The 22,854-nt window shown below is 36.8% G+C and overlaps 2 protein-coding genes across 4 annotated transcripts in view; one reads left to right on the forward strand and one right to left on the reverse strand.

Moving 5' to 3' along the window:
* The window catches only part of TFB1M (transcription factor B1, mitochondrial), a 27,193-nt gene continuing 4,339 nt past the window's right edge, over nt 1-22,854 (forward strand). Inside the window, exons 1-6 of one of the 3 annotated variants that reach the window (XM_075035959.1) lie at nt 1-81; nt 1,243-1,400; nt 2,878-3,029; nt 6,634-6,742; nt 8,553-8,704; nt 12,722-12,841. In XM_075035959.1, the coding sequence (XP_074892060.1) occupies nt 1,268-1,400; nt 2,878-3,029; nt 6,634-6,742; nt 8,553-8,704; nt 12,722-12,841 (666 nt within the window). In that variant the 5' untranslated portion in view covers nt 1-81; nt 1,243-1,267. Of the gene's footprint in view, nt 82-103; nt 847-1,242; nt 1,401-2,877; nt 3,030-6,633; nt 6,743-8,552; nt 8,705-12,721; nt 12,842-22,854 lie in introns of those variants that run through there. The other 2 variants (XM_075035957.1, XM_075035960.1) reach the window with 2 other exon arrangements.
* Nucleotides 16,735-17,394, reverse strand: CLDN20 (claudin 20). Its single transcript, XM_075035961.1, has one exon. The coding sequence runs from the start codon at nt 17,392-17,394 to the stop codon at nt 16,735-16,737; it is 660 nt and encodes a 219-aa protein (XP_074892062.1).

Raw genomic sequence — 22,854 nt, forward strand, 5'->3', positions numbered from 1 at the left:
CAGCCAATTAACGCGCTGAACGGGCACAGGCGCCTTTAGGGAGACGCGCGGGGGGCAGAGGAGAGGCACTTCCTTTTCCGGGTGAGCCCCCACTCCGCGCCGTAAGGGATGGCGGCGCTGCCGGCGTGCGCCTCCGACCTTTCCTTTACCGCAGCAGCGGAGGGAGCAAACGCGCGTGCGGCCGCGTGGCGCCTCCGCCCCGGCCCGGCCCTGGCCGGCGGCTCCTCCTCCCCTCCACCTGGCGCGCCCCCGCTTCCCCAGCCAGGCGGACGGCTTCTGCGCCTGCGCAGCCCGCCGGGCGCCGTCCCTGGGAGCAGGCGCGCTGCGGCGCCGGTCCTCGGGCGGCCAATGGAGGCGGCGGGGGGCGGGGCCTCCCCGAGTCCCAGCTTGGGCTGTGGGCGGCGTCCGGGGCGGCGTCCGGGGCCGTGAGGGGCGCGGGCCGGCTGCTGGGGCTCGGCCCTGGCCCCGCTGCCGCCCCGGGTCCCGTGGCTGAGAGGAGCGGCTGGCGCTCCGTTGGGTGCGAGCGCCGGTGGCTTCGCCCCCGTCGGCCCCTGCCGTGAGGCCGCTGAGGCCTCAGGTGCGGGAGGCGGCCTCCCCGCAGGGCCGTACCGCAGAGCGGGAAGCGGCAGCGCCGGGTGGCAGGCCCCGCTGCCGAGCAGCGCTCGGTGCTGGAGCTTCCTGGCCCCGGGGTCTGCGGTGGTGGGGCTGGGGCTGGCGGGTGCGAGCAGAGCGAGGCGAAACCTTTTGTCCCGTCGTGCTGAAAGTGAGAAGAAGTCTTTTTTTAAATCGGCTGATGCCGTTGTCTACACTCGGGGTTCCCGTCTTTACCTCTGCTTAGAAAGGGAGGTAATTCAGTAATAAAAACAAACCAAAACTTTTAATTCTTCTTCGGGGACACTAATTGAACATACTCTTGTCTTTATGTGATGCCATGAATTCAAGCAGGTTATCCTTAATGATTCTTTTCTGCACTGATGAAACTTTGAGATTGAACCACTGTGAGAGGGTTTTGTTTCACGTGATGTTTCGGCAAAGCTACAAAACGAGACCTGCCCAAATCCCACAAATACATGCTGAGCATAAGCACTGCATACAATAGTCACAATACAGATGTTTAAAATTTAGTGCTTGTATAATGATTTGTAAACCATGTCTTGGTTTGTAAATTTAGTAGCATTTTTAATATTAAGCATATTAGAATTTATTGCATTTACTAGAATCAGCTTTTCAATGTCTCTCTAGGAGGAAGGAACGAGAGTTCTGTTTTATGGCTGCTCCAGGAAAGGTGGCAGCTTTCCGTCTGCCTCCCCTGCCAACTGTTGGAGACATCATTAAACTCTTCCGCCTTAAAGCACAGAAACAACTTTCCCAGAACTTTCTACTGGATTTGCGATTGACAGGTTAAATATTTCATTCTAATATTTTTAGCTACTATAAAACATGTGTCCTGGGTTTCTTCAGGTTCTAGCTAACGAGATGGTTTGCATGATGACATCTGTCATACTAATGGCAGCTCAATGGTAAACCTGTAAAGACTTCTTTTAAAAGTAGTTTTAGCTTAGACATTGATTTTACTTGTAAATTCCTAGAAAATGTATGTGCTTATAAATTACAGAGTAATTTTTAGGTAGAAACTATATTCCTGTATGAAATATGGGTTACTGATTGAAATGCAAAAATCCAAGCCTTAGTAGTACTTTTACCATTCAGGTACTGTTATAGTTTATAAGTTTGATTCAAAAATGAGTATTTTTTTTCGGATTATTACATGTTGTAGAAAGTACTGTAACTCATTGTGCAGTTTAAGTCACTATATACTGTGGTTAGGAAGGTCATTTGTCTCAGTTTATCAGAAATGTTGTAGCTTTTTTGAACCAGTTACATTGTTCTGAACAATTTGGTTTTCTCCAGCTTCATGTCAGTAATGGGTGACAAAGCTGACACTGTTCAATCAGCGGTGGGTTTCTTTACTGTCCTAATGGTTTTGCAGTAATAAATGCAGTGCAGTTTCAAGTAGCTGATGATTCAATTACATTTGAAGATTCAGGTTGATAAAGATTTAGAATATGAACGTGAAACTTGGTTCCACTTCCTGAACAACTGGACTCTTACCCTGGAATAAAAATGTCTGCATGCATTTAGTAAAACCTTATAAGTAGACAAGCATTCAGATATTTCTTATTTTCATTGCATACTTAAGTTATAGAATGAGCAGCATAATTTCTCTTAGCATCTTCTCTCCATGTTTCCTAAGGATTCCTTTGTTTCATTAGCTACATTTATAATCCTTACTTTAATCCTTAATCTCTTTTTTTGCCTGGCTGTAATACCTTCCAATGCTGTATCCTTCCACTTACGTACAGGTATTTTTTCCTCACCATTCCACTGCCCCACTTTCTATAACTACCAGTTGCCTGTATTCCAACTCTTACTTTACTCTAGCTCCTTCCCTCATAAAATTACTCTGTACATACTGTAATCTTGGTAGAGCTTCACTGTTTCTTCTTTACTACTTAAATTTCCTTGAAACAGAGGTACTGTAGTGAAATACTTTTATAAGGATAAGTAGTGAGACTTTAGGATGTTGCACACAAGTAGTTTACAGATGAGAGGTAATATTCTCTTTTTATTTGATTCTGTAATGAGCAGCAATGTGTATTAAAAACATTAAACTGAAAATAGTCTTTTTTAAATAGTTGAGCGTATCTTGTAGTGTGAAACATATCTGAATTCTGAACAGTCTAGCAGGCTTAACTGAGATGTGTCACTGTTTGTGTCTGTTCCGAGATAAGCACACTTGTGCTTTAACAATAAACAATGAGTTTATCTTGGTGAGCTGGATCTTCTGGAGAATAATAAAGGCTTTGTGTTTTGCAGACAAGATAGTGAGACAAGCTGGCGAGCTGAAAAATGCCCATGTTTGCGAAGTGGGCCCTGGGCCAGGAGGAATTACCAGATCCATTCTCAGTGCTGGTGTTGAACAACTCCTTTTAATTGAAAAAGATGCTCGATTTATTCCAGGATTGCAGGTACCAACTGGAGAATAATTTGTATAAATGTATCCACAACATTGAATAAGAACATAGAAAGGTTCCAAGTGTCTTGTTGAGATCTCAGCATTGAAAATAGATTTGCTGCTTTGGCTTAAATCGGAGCTATCGTTTGCTTGAAGATGAAAATACACAGCATAGCAATTAATTGCTCCTCCTCTCTCATAGGCCCTTCAGGACCTGATTCTGCAACTGAATTAATGCTGAGGCCTGTCTGTTTGTTTCAGGTTGAGATGTTTAGGGTATGTTTCACCATGCAGGTGAAATAGTAGTCTGAAGGCTGAATGTAATGTCCTTTGGTCTTATTTTTCATTTTAATCCTAATAATTATGCTTTAAAGTTTATAAAATTGTGAAAGCGTATCTCCAGTTAATACAATTCAATGTGGATTAACATCCAGATAAGGAAGAATAAAGCAAGCATTTATTTCACATTTAAAAAAAAACACTCTTAAACTTTTGTTCCTTTGTTTTAAAGTCAGTATGAGTTCACAAGTCATTGTGGCATTTTTCAAATGCCATCTACTTGTGTTGCTATTTAAGTTTCCATGTTTATGGAATTTGGCTGTGTAAATCTATCAAGAAAAACAGAGTCCAAAATCTCTTCAGATTTGACTGTTTTCTTGTGCCTCTACAATCTCAGATTATAGCAATTCAAAGGGCTTTCCTTATATTGCGCTGTGTCTTCTATAGTAAATCAGCAGTGAAGATAAATAGGTAGTTCACTTGAGAAGTGCTACCATCTCTTTGTAGGACAAAACCAATGTAAGATATGAATGAAACTGCTCATATCCTTAAACCTGAATATGCATGTAACTACGTCTTTGTAGGGTTAGCCATTGATAATTTACAGTATGCCATCTTTACCTTACAAAGTATGAAACCTTCGTGTTTTCACTTTTCTTGAGTGGGTGCAAATCTGTATTTTTCTTTTAGGTTTTAAGAACTGGTTTGGGATTGGAGAGAATTTGAGATTAAATGATACTTGCTTTAGCTAACAGAGTTTTTTAAGTACTTAGACAATTTTTCTGATCTTTCAAAATGCAGCCACTACAAGAGATTTCTCTGAATAAAAGTATACTTTTCAGGGTCTATAATGAGCTTTTGGTATGTAATTATCTTTACTATTCAAGTGAATTAATGTTAGTCATTATTTTTAATTAGCAACCTTCTCACAGTAGAAATAAATATGTCTGAATGAGGTTATTGAATATAAAGATGCTATAACTTGGTAATAGTGGATGTGAATGAACAAGAAATATGTTGCATCCATTAGTGTTAAATTTGGTGTTGTTTTTTCCTTCCAAATAAGATGATACATAACAGAATGAATCTTTCTTTTGTGATAATGTGGGTTGTAATACCTATTTTTTTCTGGTTTCCCATTAAAAGCTCTATCAAAACCAAGTGCTTATAAAAAGGTTGAGATCTGAATAACAGAAAATGTCAGAGATTAAAATACCAATTGGGGACTATTACTTTAAAATGTCTGTTCAGATACTTATCAAATCACTGATGTAAAGCATACAGTGTTTTTCATTAACTTTTTCAGGCTGTGGTCTTTATCACAAAACTGAAGTTGGGATCCTCTTTACTGCAAAACTGAACTATAGTGAAGAACATGTGTAAACGTTTACTCTGTACACATAAACTGAGAGTCTGTCAGTTCTGTCTCGCTCTTAAAGAATCACAACCACCATATGCCCTAATAGTTGCTAGGCTGGAAAGATTTATGAGGAAAGAAAGGGTGCTCTCAGCCAGAGAGTGGATTGAGTATAGAATTCTTCCAGGAACACAATTTTGTTTTTTAAACTATGCCCTTTACGTTTTCTTCATGCCCTTTTGGTTGTGTGTGAAGAACGAGAGGATCTGTATGGTGGAGAATCATTTGGCTCGTGTGCTTGGTGCACAAGAACTCCTGGAACTGTGTTAGCTGCACACATTGGCCTTAAAATGGAGAAAGTTTCAGTGGATTTCTGAGTCTTTATTTCAAATCAGAAATATACAACTGTGATTTTCTGCTCACAAATTAAATGCAGTTCTCATTTATGTGAAGTGTGATACTCAAAAACCCCCAGATTCCTCTTGACATGAAAACCATTATTAAAAAACAATATATTATATGTTAATCCATTGTTATGTAGGCAGCTGTCTGCTTCCTCTGATGCTATTTTCTAACTTTATTGATCTTATGTTATGTTTCATCCTGTTATAGCATTTAATAACAGCTTCAAAGAAAGATTTGACAAATCATGGCAGATTAGTGAATTTGTATGCCCTATAATTGCTAGTGTAATGCTGAAAAATCTGTTAAGTGGTTTGGAGTTGAGGTTAGATTTATTTTTTCTATTTGGAAATAATTGCATTTAAAACATGTAGGAACACTTAGGTTTTAGTTAAGCTTTTTTTAGTACTCTACACAAAATTTAGCTTTTTTCATGGTAAAAAAATCTTTTATTCAAAAAAATTTTGTGAACAGTATGAGAAAGCAGCGCTTTCCTTTGACTTAGAGACCTGTGAAAGCTGTTTGTGCCCCTGAGCATATAAATACAATTCAGATTGAAGATGGAACTAACAATGGTGAGCAGTTTATTTCCGCAGTTAAGCCACCGGCACTTAACTGTTTATGAATTAGGATTTCTGTGCAAAAGCAAAATTGTTCTTTAAGCCATTTTTCATTGTTCTAACTTGGGAACAATAAATATCCCCAGATATCATCTTTGCAGAAGTTGACTTAGCTTTTGAATTGTGCTGTTTGTGCATAGTTTCATACTGTAAGAGAAAAGATTGGTACAACACTAAAAAACGTAAGTAACTTTGATTGTGTAAACTGACACCAGAAATGAAAGAATTGGTCATCAAACCACAGCCGGTTCTGAGTTTACATTTCAGCTTTTATTAAATACTAGATGACCTGCAGAAGTGGGATAAAGAAGTTGACAACAGAGTGGATTTTGTAATGTCTAAAAAGATACAAATCTTTGAGATTTTTCTCTACTGCTAGGTACTCATTCCCTCATTTTTGGGAACTGCTTGGTTTTTCATGGTGTGAGTTCAGACTACTACAGGGAGTATTAAGAGAATCTTTTCCCCCTTTTTTATGTAAAAGAAAAAATGACTAAATATTTCTACAGCCTTGTATCACATATGGCTAAAATTGGATAATAGACCCTACAGCTGCAAGGGAGACAAACAACAGGAGCCTTGTTTCCATAGGTAATGGATCTAAAAACTTTTCAAAACCTGCTGCCTGCATTATTACTTAAATCAGGTGGGGTCCTGTTAGTGTTAATTGTCCTTGTTGAAGAGACTCTTAGCAGTCTTTTCAAGTTTAAATTCCCTATTAAGAATTCTACAGCTGTGAATAATAAGCATTTACAGAATCACACATTAAACTTTTTTTGGTAGTGTTTGCTTTTTGAAAGTAAATACTTAGTAATAGTGTGCTCAGTTTTAACTGCTATTGTGCTTTTTTATGTATTGAAGATAAATATGTAGCAATGGTTTCATTCCTGCTGTGGCTGAAACTGGCAATCCGTTTGGTTAATACTCACTGTGAATTCTGCTTGCTTGCTTACAAACAGATGTTATCTGAAGCAGCTCCAGGAAAAGTGCGTATTGTTCATGGTGATATCCTGACATATAAGATGGAGAAGGTTTTTCCAAAGCACTTAAAAAAGAACTGGGAAGATGGTTAGTATTTGGATTTGGTTTATTTCATTTTTAAGTCTTCTGAGTCAGTCTTAAGTGTGGTGATACAGTTGGATTTCACTCAGTGCAGGTGTTAATCAATTCTGATACTTTTTGAAGGTAAGAAGAGAGAGGCGAGCTAACTTTCTTCCTTTCTAGAAGGAAACAGAATCATCTTCTAAGACAAATCAGCGGAATTTGCATGACATTCACCTTAGTCAACAGTGAGGAGCTTTGCAGTTATTAACCTTAAGAGTGTCTTGACTGTACAATAATGACTCTTGGAAAGTATAAAAGCAAATCAAATGTTATACTTTCTTCCCAGCTTCTTCCTCTTTTTGAAGAAGCCAGAAGCCACCACTGCTATTATTCCACTGAAGAAATTTCTGTAACTTGCTTTGAAACTTTTAGGAAATTTGTCTTCAAAACCTGAGTTTTCTCATTGCTTTGGTTCCAGCTGGATATCTTTGGCAAGAGTAGAATCTAATCAGAGATTTGGTGGTTTGTTGTTTTGGGGTTTGTTTTTGGGTTTGGTTTGGTTTTTTTTTTTCAAATCTGAGGTTCTCACAGGACTCAATTTCATCTCCCTGTTAAAACATGTAATATTAGATAAATCAGAGATGACCTCCCAGTCCCCTTTTCCACATTACTTAATTTAAGGTAGAGTCACTGTCTGCAGTGCCTGAAGAACAGTTAAACTGCTTTCTGACTTAGGACATAAAAGACCATGCCACATTATGTTCACCTTGAAAAATTCTGTGCTATATTTGCCATTGCAAAAGGTAATTGCTTCATGAAACAGAACTATGAGCAAATGCATGTGTGAAGGTGTAGTGCAGCTTTTAAAAATTTACCTTTCTTGAACATACATATAAGTCATTGTTGTCTTTGGAGCTAACTAATTAAAGGTAAGATACAGTTTTTCTGTATTATTGTCATATGAAAATCTGAAAAGCTGGTGGGTATCAGAAAGATACTTAGCCATCTCTGAGGTATGTGTTATATCACAAATATGCTAGAAATACCACAGCCTAAAAAGTGCATGAGTAAAGTGTGCCAGAAAACCAGCTTGAATTTGATATTCTCATCTCTTATTCATGTTACTAAATGCTGTAATATCTAAGAAACAACACACTTGCTTTTGTTTTGTCTGCTTCTATTGCACTCCTGCTCAGACATAAGGATCCCTGGTAATGAAATGCCTGTTTTGTGTTGTAGAACACATACATACTGATATGATCCATAGCTGAATAATACATATTGCTTCTTATGTGTAAGTCTTGTACTTGCTCTAAGACCTTTTGATTTCAGAGGACTCAACACAGAAGGAGAGTTCTGTACAGTTTGAGCTAGGTGATTGTTTTGGGAATTATGAAAACTCAGTAAAATGCCCTGGGAGGAATGTGTTGGACAGAAGGTTGAGTGTGGCTAGTTACTGTGTACCTAATAGTCATAGTTTAAACAATCATGGAAACACTGTTGTAGTTTTGTTGTTGTTACAGTTTTGCTATTCTGGAGGAGCTCAGCTGAAATCTGGGGATCAGCTGAAAGCTGCTGATTTTATTCAAATGTAAATGAGAACCAAACCTAACCACTTTTTTGTAACTAATTACTGAGAATAGTAACACAGTTTTGTCAGTGTAAGACAAGTATAAATGGAAAGGCATAATTTTGGCATGGCATGATAAAAATTGTTTTCATATTTTAAATCTAGGTTGATATGCACATCTCTTTCTCACTTATATGTTCTTTCATGGCAAAATCTTATCCAAACCTTTCTAACAGTTGTTTTTCTTCCGTCAAATGTTAACAGAGCCACCAAATATACATATCATTGGGAATCTGCCTTTCAGTGTTTCCACTCCTCTAATCATCAAATGGCTTGAAAATGTTTCCAAAAAGGATGGACCTTTTATTTATGGCAGGACACAGATGACATTGACTTTTCAGAAGGAAGTTGCAGAGGTAAGATATTAGTGTTTTCCCAAAATTTTACAGATGCTCAATTGAACAAAAATTTGTTTACGTGCAACCTTTTGTTTAAAAGTACAAAACCAATCTTAGTTGGCTTTAAAAAGAGAGGAAAGAGTTGGCTCAATTTTTAGTTTTTGTGGCTATAAATTATGAATTTTAATGTTGAGTTAATCATCTGCTTTGATCCTTTCACAGCACATAAATATTATTGTTTTAAAATTTCTTATGGAGGGATATATTTCCTTACGGTACTTATCTGACTTCAGAAGACAACAGATTATTTTTGACATGAATAGATTCCACAGCACTCTTCTGTTTTTAAATATCTTCTCTCACAGTCATTCATGCACCATTTCATCAGTTGTTTTTTCCTTGCGTTTCAATCATCTCAACAAATATAGTTATTTCCTTGCCCTCTTAATTAAAAATAATTTTTAAAAAAGAAGACACCTTCCTTGAAATAAGGAAAAATGGAAGGTTAACATTATTTCCAGTTGTGATTAAACACAAAGCACAGAGTGTTTCTCAAGACCATGGAAACTGACTGGCTTTTTTGCACGAGACTTGGTGTAAGAATTATTAATGGATTGCTGCCAGTCTTGTGTGTGTAAAAGGGCATCATTTGAGTTCTGTCACAGCAAGTCCAAGAGCAAATTGAGATTTTAAAGGCCAAACTGATCTGCTATGTAGTAGTGCTAGTTCTAGATCAGTTGATACTCTAGATCAGTTGATATTAGGTTGACTTACTCCACAATGCTTTCAGGCTTAATGGTTTATTTCTGTTGCCATTGCATGAAACAACATAGAGGTTGGAAGACTTTTTGGTTTGTATTTATGAAAGCAATAGGGCTTCTTATCAGCGTCTCAGTATGGCTCCTTACCAACATCTCACTTCCTTTTAAAAAAAAAAAGAATTGCACATCAGTCTGAAAACTGAATTTCCATCTAGTTACTCCAGTGTTCGTAAATACCTGGTTTTCTGTGTGCAAAATAAATGTGTGTGTTTTAATTTTACTCTTTCAAAGTAAAAATTCTAATAGGAACATTTTGCTGTGGGTTTTTTGGTATGTAGATTAGCAATAATTATATACGCAAGTAGCATGTCTGCTGTTGTTTTTCGGGGTCATAGAAAAGCATATTGTGCTGTCATTACTCTAGCCCTGCAATTAAGATTCAAGACAAGTACTGAAGTATTTCCAGTAGGTGGCTCTAGAGAACACCAGGGACGAACATTTGGTATGAAATAAGCTAGATTTCTTAATTCAGTTCTGAGCTCATGTGGTTTCAGGCATTAAAAAAATCCAGATCTGTTTTCCAGAAGGACTTTGTGGATAAGAATTTTTACCTTGCCCCAAATGCCTCAGTGCTTCACCTCAAATCTGTCATCTGGGCTGGGTACTTCCTGGCCCACTTCCATTAAAATGAGTCATATTTCAGTTTAAATAGAACATCTTTGTCAGTCTCTAATTTTGAGTAAAACTGGGCAGAGTAGTTTGCCTGAACATCTCTGCCAACGTGATCTGCAGGCTGGGAGGTGGGGTGCTAAACTGTTAGATATCTGGAAGACAGGCGTGTTAGAAGAGCAGAATACTTAATCATTTGGTATATAACACTGCTGTCTATTTAGAACACTAGGCAAAAGATGCTAATAAAGTGGAAAATAATTCAGATTTTTGAGCAGCAAACAGAAGAAAAATTACCATTATGTTTTCATAACTGATATAGGATAAATATAAATACTTATGTTCTAAAAGAAAGTTGTTTTGCAGAAGTGACTTGTGTACTAACGTGTTTAATATTACTTTATATGGTCAGCTTTGCCAGTCTAATTGTTTGCGTAAGTTAATTACTGTGACAGATTTTGCGGATTCAGTGATAATGGGGTTTTGATACATGTTAATGAAAACCACAATTGTATGGTATAGTTTACTGAAGAATAAAACAAATAGTTGTTCCTGAGGTAGTCATTGAGAGTGGTTAATAGTGAGGAGCATTAGAAGAGTTGTCAAGTACCACCTTGATTGTATTCCAGGTTAGGTTTCAGAATCTGTTTTGCTTCGTGCCTTGCTGAAATTGTTATAGCAGATGCAAAAATGTTACCTAGTTAGTTGAACTCCAGTGTGGTTTACTTAGTGCAGTTTCAGATGCTCTCTGTATCTTTCAAGTAAGAACAAAGAAAATTTTGAGAACTGAGGGAAAAAAACCCTACAAAAATAGGTTAGGTGACAGAAGTATGGGGACAAACTTTCTAGCAGGGCCTGCTGCAATAGTGCAAGGGGTAATGGTTTTAAACTAAAAGAGGGTAGATTTAGACTAGATGTGAGGAAAAAAATTTTTACAGCGAGGGTGGTAAAACATGCGAACAGGTTGCCCAGAGAGGTGGTAGATGTCCCATCCCTGGAAACATTCAAGGTCAGGTTGGACGGGGCTCTGAGCAACCTGATCTAGTTGAAAGTGTTCCTGCTCATTGCATGGGGGGGTAGACTAGATGACATTTAAACATCCCTTCCAACCCAAACTATTCTGATTCTATTCTGTGAGTATATTCTCAGCATTTTTGTGTTCCTTGAGCAGTGCCGTACACAGGTATGTTCCTGCTGATGTGGTTGAAGTGGTTTAAGGTGTTACTGCCCAGAGGGGGATGTTGTTAAGTTGTCCTTTCTGGAGCTGAGAAGCAGGAACTAATTGCCTGAGACTTGTTAGATTGTTTTTGTGGAAAGTAAAGACTGGCTTATTTGAATTGGCATTGGAAGGACTACAAGCGTTGTCATTAGGTCTGTTTCATTTCCACTGCAGAGGTTAAGGAAGTGCATATCTGATTGCATTGTTAGACTTTGCAACCTGTTTTTTTTCAGAGAATAATAACAATGGTGGATAGATAATTTTTTTAATAGGTTTCCTCTGAAACAATAATGAAGGCAGTTTTAATGCTGATGTAGGCAAAAAGAATCACTGAGCTTTCTTTCTGAAATGTCGTTGAAAAGTATTTTATTTGCTCTATGCTGAGACTTAAACTGCCTTTCAGGAGAGTTGTTTAAAAAAAAAACTTTAGCAATAGGTTTAGTTTTATTTTTCATGGTTTGTTTTATTAAGCATGGCAGCATTTCATGAGTAGGGTTTTCATCTGAAGGTATGCGATGTACAGATATTAGCAGATATGCAGTTGGTTTTCATCTTTTATTTTTTATAAGGTAGTGGTAACTAAAACCAGGAATCTTCAAAATTCTACTTCTGCATAGTTAGTGTAATGCCTTTCACCATTTGACACTTGTTTTACTGGGTGCTTTTTTATGTTTAAATCTTGTTTGTGCTAGCAAAACACAGAGAACATGTTTCTTGCCAGGTCATGAAAGTGTAGAAAAACTCTGCCCAGGCTACTTTTTTGATAATCTTTGTAAGAAATTTCTTGGGAAAACCAGAGAATTACCAAATTGAGCTTTATGTATTAGATGCTCTTACTGTTAGGTATTCTAAATTTATGTAAAGTAGATCCAGCTTCCTTGCATGTATTGTAAGCGAAGACCAGTTAATAACAAAGAAATTTTGGTTTTATCTGACTTCGAGTTTTTGGAGCTTTGTTTCATCTTGAAGGAGGAAAAATAGTAATATTTGATACAGAAACAGCAGAAGGAAAGGATGTGAGAATACTGTCAGCTGGTGTTATGTTTGTTTTGAATCCTGCAGTCAAAATAGTTTTAGTTTTCTTTTGTGCCCATGCAAAATTCTTTTGACATTCATTAAGTTCTGCAGAAGTTCAAGGAGCTCCTTTTCATGTGCATTTGATTGCAGGACTGAGGTTGTAAATTAGCATGGCATCTTAGTGAAATGGTGCTACACTGGAGAAAAAAATTCTAGATGAACTAGGCATAAACTTTGATAGGAGTTCTTAACAATTTTATTTTTTTTTTCATTTCTTTGCCTTTGATTTTACTGAAAATTAAGCTTTAATATAACTGACCACTTGGTCAATTCAGTTTCACTGATTTACATGTTTTGATTCTTCAATAGAGGCTTACAGCTAATCCAGGAGGTAAGCAACGTAGCAGACTGTCCATCATGTCTCAGCATCTCTGCACTGTTGAAAACTGTTTCGTAATTCCAGGTCAAGCCTTTGTACCAAAGCCAGAGGTAAGTTTTGATGTATTTCTTTGGGTTTTTTGTTAATCTGTCAGTCAAGCAATATATCTGATTTTGAGTAAGGAACACAGTTGGGTGCTCTAGTTCAATATCTCCATACTATGAAGTGGAGTGATGTGATATTCCTGTAAATGAAGCATACTTCCTTCAAAGAGGCGCTTTTCTTTTTGGTTCCTCAGAACTTGGCTTTGACCTTCAAGCCTATCTGCAAGATCAGAGTACTACTTTGGGTGTTTCTGGAGAAGGAGATTAGAATATAATGACTGGATAGTCCACTAGGATTGTAGCGTCTTTGAAAAGCCTGCTGTTTTACAGTTTGCATTTATAAACAGTTTGGGAATTGTGCCTAGAAAATTTGATAGGTCTTTTGAAAGACCCTGATAAATAAAAGCCTTTCATTTGTCATCTTTGTCAAAGATATCTAATTTTACTGTGTCTACAGTCTTTATGTTTCACCCTACTCAGCTTTAGCATATTTAACTCCCTCCTATTCGCTATAGCACTTTGTCACCTACATCCCACTGCCTGTTTAAAAAAGTAACAATCTTTTCTCCCTCCTATCTGCTCTTGGGTGAGTAGAGGAGAACAGTCTCTTTGCTGTCCTCTTATCTACTGCCACTGGTTTTTATTAATAGCCATTATGATTACAGAAATCAAGAATTAGTAAATTAAACTGCATTTTGGACAAGATATTTTTTGTTGTTGTTTTTGTTAAAATGTGTGCCTGACACTAAGTGGGGTCTGTTTCCTCTGAATGCACATGAAAGTCTAGTGTTCTGGTTCAGAAATGAACTTCCAGCATCTGAAAGATCCTCTTAAACTGGTTGGTTCAATTCATCAATACGTCTCCCTTCCCCCTTATTGCAGTCTCTCTCTGGGTCTTTTTACTCTTCAGGCTTATCTCTTAAGAACCTTTGGAAGGTCATTGTCTCTCTTTTATCACAATGAATTTTAAGGCCTCTATATGGGCATATTCTGATGATGATTTAAAATTCTGTTACTATTTTTTGAACAAGTAATTGTTCAAACATGTTAAATTATTAGTTGTGACAGCAGTCTGTTGTGAAGAAAAAAACCCATGCTTAAGACATGTTATTTTTCACTTTGCATTTTTGGGTTGGGGTTCTTCGGTGGTTTTTTTTCCTGTCTCCTAGCTGAATGAAAAATAATTTCAGGATGTCATTTTACTGTCAAATATGTGAAATAGTGTTCAGTAAGGCTAAAATTCCAATTTTGTGGTGGTGGTTTCTCAATGGTGGATACAATTTGAGGGCATAGTAGAGCTAGTGTAGTCAAAAGTCTTGTGCAGATTGTGTCTCAGAATTGGAAAGCTATAACTGATATTCCCATTTTCCTGTACTGAAAAGGCCATAGTTGACTGAGAGAGAGGTAACTCAGAGTTTTGACAAATGTCTTAGTATAAGCAAATCCTACAGTCTGTTGGTGCTCTCTTGAATAAAAAAGGCAGTCCCACTAAAGGCAAGCATATTTTTATTTAATATATTTCTTTGAGTTAAAACAAGTATTGCTTATATAGCAAAAGCAGAAAGTACAAATTTTTCAGACAGACCTGTTCTGACTATATTTTGTTTCCTTCAAACTCCTGTTGTAGTGTGATCTTCTGTTTTGTCCTTGTTCTTTTAGCCATAGACTGAAATGGTTTTAGATATTACTGTTTCTGACAGAATCTTTGTTGTCTTGGAAAGCTCTTGCAGCATATTGTGAATGAAATGGCTAAGTGCTTCATTTTGTTTTCACAGGCATACAAGGAAATTCAGGTACTTCTGTATAAAGTTTTAGGAAGAAAAATTTGCTGCTTATGTAACCGATGAATACCTCATTTTGCTCATAATATGCAGTTATTACCTTTTTCTTATGCCCTCCTGTGAAAATGCCTTTGGTTCTTACTTTACAAATGTTAGTTTTAATTCTCATACATAGCAATGATCACAGCTTAGTGTCATGTCAAACCACTTACTAAAGGTGGAGATGCATGGTTTTGGCAATGAGTTGTTTACTTTATTTGCCCAATGAATTAATATTATTTCAACAATACTAGGAATGTTGAGATATAAAAGACTATTGGTTTATGGAATGGAATGGTGCCGCACAGCATTGTGTCTAAGCAAAGAAAACTTGGCTTTTTGGTCATAGTTCAGTCTTTCCAATACCAAATAAGTGCTGATACTAGCATTAGGAATTGTCCAAAACAAGCTTGTTAATGGATACATAGGAAACTCAAAATGGCTATGTAACAGTGGTAATACAAGCAAGATGTAATTCCGTTCTATGTATATTCGAATAAAGACTCTTTACATATTAGATGCATAAAATATTCCATTTTCTCAAATGCTGTAACAGAAGATCTTACTTTTTCCAACAAACTGTAGGTATAATGTTAAGGCCCCTTCATACTGTTTTAGTAAACTTCAGGTTAATAATATGGGAAATGAAAGTTGTATATAAATATGCAGAATAAATAGCAGTTGGTTTTGTTGAAAGACTCATCCAGCATTATTGTATTCCTAAATTTAAAGGCCTGTATCATACTCCTTCTCCATTCCCTTACACATGCTAGCAAATTACCATCACTTTGCTTCTCATTTAGGGAAGCGTTTAGATAGAACGTACTCTGCCAATGACCAATACAAAACAAAATCTGTGTGGTGAAAGAAAAGGTTAAAGGATCTAAGATTATTAATCAAAATAAGGGAGTTAAGAAAATAAATTTAGACAAAGAAGCTGTCTCTTCATCACCATTGTATATTACATTTTACAGTAATAGAATACATGCGAGCGGGCCTGAAACAGACCCAACAGGAATAATTACAAGGACTTACAAAGTTCTTTTAGAAGGCCAGAAATGTAGAAGACAATAAATGGTAGCTGTGTGATTTGAGCTGTTAAAAGCTACTTTGAAGAAGTGTAAGCCAGAAGGCTTCCAGATTTTTCTGGAACACAGATAATTTACTTTGTATCCTGTGTCTTACAGTTTGCAGGTGTTCTCATAGTCATGGTTACATCTCTGTTGTATCGCTTGTCAAATCTAACATTCGTTGTGTAATGATAGATTAGCAGCAATTAGTGAATGCTGAGTAGACATTTCTTTAACAATAATAAATGAAACCCACAGCAGGTGGCAGTTTGGGGCGGGAGAGCCATTTTTGGCAAGATCTGAATGGTACTGCTGATTCTTCAGCCTGATATGCAGAATATACAATGCAGCTAAGGTTTGGGTCTGGGAGTTTTTGTTGTGTTTTTTTGCTTTGTTTTGGTGTTTGTGTGTGTGTGTTTTGGTTTTTTTTGTTTGTTTGTTTGTTTTTGGTGTGGGTTTTGTTGTTTTTTTTTTTAAGAAATCTAGTTACCAAGGCAATTTAGAACTGAAAATGAAAGGCAGATGTGTCTGCTATTTAAAAACCATTGAATTGGGCTTCTTGGACAAAGAGTGGTTGGGGTTTTTTCCCTGCATCATGACTAAAATAAAGATAAAAATGTAAAATACGCTATAAAACATTATATGTTATTGATAGCCTGATTTGCTAAATAGAAAGCAGTTAGTTTTTAAGCATCTTTGCTGTAACAAGCCATCAGTACATTATTTATTCTGTCAGTTATGTTTTAAAATAGTTTCTTTTTCTTCAATAAATGTTACTTGGAAAGTCAAAAAGAATGGTTTGAAAAATCAACACAAAAAAGTACTTTTGTAGCAGACTTAAGCATTGTTTCCTGCTTCATTCTTTTTGTGGATACCGCTATAAATGAAATACCTTGCTTAAACATAACTGCAACCTAGATGCAAGAAAAGTGCTATGTTATACATTCTTTGAAATAATCAAACTACACTTAGCACAAAAAAAGCTTCAACAGATAGAAGTAACTGTATTTTATACATAGTCCTTCAGGTTGTAACCTGCGTTGCTCTCCTGCTCCGTGGATGGAAAATGGTGCTGCTTTGGATGGTAAATCCATGCTCCTTGCTGCTTTTTAAAACAGGAAGTGCAGAAGATTACACCTGCAATAAGCAGAAACGCTGCTGAAATGAATCCTGTATAAACAGCTCCTCCTGGTTCATGTTTACTGCTCTCTGGAATGGTCTGGTCCAGAAAATTTGAAATAATTTCCCTCGTGTACCAGGATGTTGGTACTAATCCAAAGATTCCTGCAAGAATGAAACAGACTCCTCCAGCAAAACAAGCATGACTCTTGCTGTCAGGGTCCCCTCCCAACTTTGTGCATTTCATTCCAACTGTAGTGATGCAGATCCCAAAGACTGATAGGATACAAGACAGTACCATGGTGGTCCGTGCAGCCTGGATGTAGACGGGGAGAGAGAGAACGGAGTATTTCAGGGTACAGCTAAACATCCCAGTGCTGTACCATGTGCAGTCCATCCAAAGCCCTTGCATCTGGGTTATAGCTGTTATGATATTTGAACCAACATCTGCATTTACCTTCCAGTTGGGTAGCAAGGTGGCGGTGATATCTCCAAAAACACCAAACAAGGCCAGAATAAAAGCAAAGAACTGCAGACTTGCTGATGCCATGATATCTGCTGTCACCTTTTGTCTGCCTGTTTTTCTCTTGTAAATGAGTGTAACTGGTTGGTAGCTTCGTAGCCAAGGCTGTAGCCCTCTGTGTAATAGGGAGGAGGGGGGGAGGAGAAGTGCGAGGGGGGGGGGAAAGAAATCAGCAAACAAAAAAAGCTTGCATTTAAAATTAGAGCTATGTGAATGAATATCTGAACATGATCTTGCAGCAGACGAGAGCAGCTGAGCAGCTGTACACAAGGTACTTGAACATAAATGATGGTAAATGGACAGTGTTTAAGAATTGCTTTTAAGAAGGAGCTGCTACTCTTTCATACATGAGTGCAAGCCATCAGGCAAAACTTAATTTACTGGAGTTGTTTTTGGTAATAGTATATGGATTGCAGGCTTACTAGACAAATATACATTGTAAATGGAACATTAGAAACTTACAGATTAGAAGTCATTGTGGAAAAATGATGTGGTAGAAAATATATTGTACTTTTCAAGTACCTTCTTTAAGTGTGTTGATAGCTGTAGCCAGCTCCTGTTGACTCTTTTGTAACAATGAACATATATAATATTATATTTAGTTTAAAGTATGATTAAAGGTAACCCTTTATTTTGGTTATTTAAATATTATCTGTTCTTTTTGTTATGAAATTTCATGGTTTTTGAAAGAGAAGATTGAATTTATTTTTTGCAGTATTTTCACAATTAAGTCACATGTGACTTTTCTAAATCAATATTTTATTTTCAGCCAGTGATTCTCAATCCTTGACTTAGAGCAGCAGTATTGAGCAAGTCATAAGAGTGGATATGATCTGCTTTTGTCTATAAAATACTGTTTTTAACACTGATATGGAACAATTCAGTTGTGTAAGTGCATTTTTTTAATCAATCACTTAGCTGTCTGAAACAATTTGCAAATTTGCCATTCTGGCAGTTTTAAAAATTCATTAAAAAGCCTCCCTGCTATTCTTGCATAAAGAGTCAAATTTCGTTTGACAATGAGTATTTTAGGCAGTGTGATAACTGTGCACCTGGGAAGACAAAACTATTGCTATTACATCAGCTGGACTTTTGGGATAGCAGATGAAGAGCAATGGTTTGAAACCTCTGTGAGGAGGATTAGAAATGATGTCCTGCCTTTTAAGTGGGGCTGTTTAATTGGCAGGTTTTGTCTTTTATCAGAGTGATAGAGAAAGGGCAGTCCTCAGTCCTGGATTATGCTTTCTAAGACATTCTATCTAAATATGAACAATAATATTAAAATTGGTCTTTAGCATTAGAACTTTTTTGAAAAGCCGTAATAATAGGGGATAAAGTTGAAATAAGTGGAACACAAAATATCTGTAAGCACTGTACACTTCAATTCATTATACATAAGACAACAAGGTTTTGATCACTATGTATTCTATGAGTCTTTAGTGGCATTACATAAAAAGTAATCCTCTAATTTATACATTGTACTTGGTTCAGGTAATTGTTCAAGGTTGTGCTAACTCTGTCCAGCATATATATATCTATATAAAAATGCTTATAGTTAAGGCGATAATATTAACAGCTACTCATTTTTAAAATGTTATTTCGAAGACCTGCCTATTTCCAAATCCGGTTTGTTCAAACTGTGAAGAGTTGCTTTGGCAAATACATATCATTTGCTGTATTGGGCCCATGAGAAAGATGGTTTAACTTCCTTTTACAGAAGGAACTGACATGTCTGGATAGCTCAGAACTCATTCAAAAGCATATTCTGGAACAGCTAATTAGGATCTTGTGTTAGCCTTTTTCATTGCTTCCTTTTAAAATTTCAGCATATACAAACATGCAAACATAAACACAAACCACTGCAAATAGTAATCGTACATTACATTTAATGGGATGAACCAAATTAAAGGCATGATAAGTTCAAGTATAAGCACTGCAAGTGTAATAAAAAATACAGTTATGTTTCATTCCTGTTTGTGTAGCACTTACTGCTGGATGTGAGGTCTGAGATGTTTTCTTCACTGTAGAAATCCTGGAAAAATGCAGTTTCTCTTCAATGGAACTATCCCATCTCATATAAAACTGCATTGGCATGTATTAACAAAATTTCTTGGAATGTTGTTTTTTTTCTCTTCTCTGCAGCAAGTGCATTACTGCTGTTTGTTCGCTCTTAGTTCCATCTACCCGAGAATAAAGGAGTACTTTGTTTAATGAGTTGCATTTGACAAACACTCAGTAAGGGAAAGCAAAGAGATTATGCGGAAAAACACACGGAGGCCCTTAGTCCTAAATACATAATGATATCCAGGTTCTATGATGAAAACTGTGAACAGTGATTAAAAGGAGTAAACTCTTGAGAATCCAGAAACTCTGTAGTCTTATGGATTTGGGGAGGGGGATGAGGGGTGAGGGTAGAATTCATTTAAGTTTAACTGAGAGCCAAGGCCAGAGGGTTTTGTTGTTTGTCGGTTGTTGGTTTTTTTTTCATCACAGATAATCTTATTAAGAGTTTAAATTTCCTAGCAAAGAACTATGCAATTTATTTTAATTTGTAATTGGAACAGCAGGACATTTCTATTCAACTACAGGTTTTGTTTATCTCTTCTTGATAGCCTTAGCCTTCTGTAGGTCATCCCATAACTTGTTACCTTTGTATGAGTCTGTATAAAAAGAGCGAAGGAATAAAGTTACTAATAAGGCTTATATGGTAACTGCAGCACATCAGAGAAGTGGCCTTAAGTTGGTGTGGGAAGTCAAGAAGTTAGGAGCAAAGTCTTGCTGATTGCAGCAGTGAGATACCCATAGGTTCTGTACCTGACTTTTGGGTTCCTGTGATCCTGTTTGTGAGCCTAGTGTGAATAGAGTTAAGTTATTACAAAGCTGTTCTTACACAGGAATTAGATTATTGCTATTAGTGCAGTGGCACAGTTATTTTCTGCTGGAAGTGAACCAAAATGAAACCCTCGCATCGGAACAAGATTGGTATGAGATACACTAACATTTGTCTGTAATAGATAAAGTGTTGGTACTGAACACTTGGTTGGTGAAAGTGCTGGCTTAGAACTATCTTAGTAGGATCTCAAGCAGTCTGTTTTAATGAACCTGTAATATGTTCTGTTTATGTTTCCGTTCCCTGTGAGTAAATTACAGCTTAAAAAAGGGTATGCGGGTTTGCTTTTAATACAGCCCTGTTGCAAGATACATGTATTGCCTGTCATGAGACCTTTATTGTCAACAATTAATAAAATTGTCTCATTGAAGCTTATTCTGGTTTAGAGTGTTGATTTCATCAGCAAGGCAGCAGACTTCCCTGAATTAAATTGTACTGTCATGTGTTCCTTCTACCCTACCAGAACATAAACCTTCATTGTACAGATACACTAAAGCAGCAAGGGGTGAATAATTGCTGTACTATTGACAGTTCAGGATATATCAGTTGAATAATTTTCATATTCATTATTTTGTAAGAATTGAGTATTATTTTGTAAATATTTCTAGCATACTTGATGGGGTGAAAAAAAAGTGTTACTAATAAAATTATCAGCAAATTAACTTGTGTATTTTAAGTGCTCTTGTGCATTCTATTGGCTTTCATAATTCTACTCTCTATTTTATGTGTATTAAAAAGGTTAAGGAAAAATAGCATGTATAATATTAAAGGAGTGGCCAATTACAAGTGAAAAGCATTCTGCTGTATCTGTTGCTATAGTAACCAGGCAGCTTTCCTGGGGTCCAAAGAAAACAGCGTCTATAAAGGAACAAATGCTGAGAAGTGCTGTGTTTTGTTTCAGAAGCAGAAATTACTGCCCACTGGCCTTGAGATTGCAAATTGAGCTGTTTTTCTCTTAAACTGTACACTGCATCTCGATTGTATTCTTTTTCTCTTTTCCTTCAGAAATTTTTGTTAAAGATTCAGCTCCATCTCCCAAAGAGCCATCATATCTTACTTACAAGCAGCTTGGCAAAATTGAGGCAACTAGGAGATCCGAAATGGTCTCTGGTGGTTTTCTCACCCCTAATTTTGTGGGGGAAATATCTTGGTTTATTTCTTGACAAAAATTTTGATAAACATATACATGTGTAAATAAGCCCTTAGTATTTCTGTATAAGGGGCTGATTGGTCATGTGAAGTCTTTATTATTTGCCCTGTTCAAAAAGATAAACTTTTCTGACAGTCAGTGTGAACACAAGTTTTCACTGTGTTCCTGTGGTCTTCCTGATAGGTAGCAGCAACGTGTGGCAAAGGTAGAAGCTATTAACACTTGAGAAATTCAGAAACTCCTTTAAAAAACACATTTATGGTGTTTCACTGCAGATTCCATATGTCAAGTTTTCTTTGTCACCCCATTTTTAAATAAGTTCTTGTGTCTTTACATTTAAGTAATTTAAATATTTTTTTTCTGCCTTATTCTTAACTCTAGCTTTCAGAAAAGGTGGAAAAGTAGACAAAAAACACTGTGTGTAACATATACTTGAGATCAGCAGTGCTAATACTGGAACCTTGCTCTGTTTTTTTTTTTTTTCACCAGCAGCATTAATCGGTATTTTCTTTCCTTTCTCTAGCCAGTACTTTTGTTCAGCTTCATATGTTCTGTCTATGTGAAAACCTTATGTTGTTTGAATTTCATAATTTCTGTTTTAAGCAAATACAGAACCTCTGCTGTTGAAGCAGTTGTACTGGATAGATGTACTTGACAGCTGAGCTGTTCCCACTGAAAGTACAACATGGGTGGATGGCACCTATGTGCCAAAAGAATATGTCCACATCAGAGGTTACTGCAATTTAATTGATTTTAAAGAAACCCACAAACTTCTTAGAGCAGGTTTAGTTAAAACAGTAGGAAAAAAACTCTTTTTTTTTTGAAGTACTCTCTTGCTATGGGTTTTCTCAAACAATTGGTACGCTGAGAGTGTGCTTAGAACAGCAGCTGTTCTTTGGCCTGAGTGTATCTTTTATTTCAGTCATAACTAACTAGCATGTCTTCAATTTAACATCACATAGAATCTGTTCTATGACCTTTTAAAAAGATAGATGATTGTCCATTGCATTAGCAGACTTTTTTAATAAGAGACTGAATATTTTTAACAGTCTGGCACTTAAAAATTTTGTAGTCATTCAGTACCAGTAGGTGTACAAATTGTACAAATTTTCAGTGTGCTCCTCCATGAAATTTTTCATTTTTATTGTTGTTAATACCTAGTTTAGAAGATGAACTGCTTTGTTCAATGTTGTACAGAACTGGATTTTTAGCCCAGGCTGTATTTTTTAAACACAGAATTCTGAATCCAGGGCATTTCTGTATAATACAGTGTCTCTGTAATTGTGTGACATATTTTGTGGTTTTTATATATATATATGTGTGTGTGTGTGTGTGTGTACACTGAAAGGAGGATATTATTTCATTCTCTTTTCAGACAAAGGCAAAGTGACTGTTCTGTGACCCAAGCTGATTTTAGAACAATAAAAGAATAAAACAAGCTTGAAAA

The sequence above is a fragment of the Buteo buteo genome, chromosome 9 (assembly GCF_964188355.1).
Source record: "Buteo buteo chromosome 9, bButBut1.hap1.1, whole genome shotgun sequence".
Classification (NCBI taxonomy): domain Eukaryota; kingdom Metazoa; phylum Chordata; class Aves; order Accipitriformes; family Accipitridae; genus Buteo; species Buteo buteo.

Excerpts from the sequence above, each read along its gene's own strand:
- CLDN20 (XM_075035961.1), bottom strand. The coding sequence starts at position 17,394 with ATGGCATCAGCAAGTCTGCAGTTCTTTGCTTTTATTCTGGCCTTGTTT.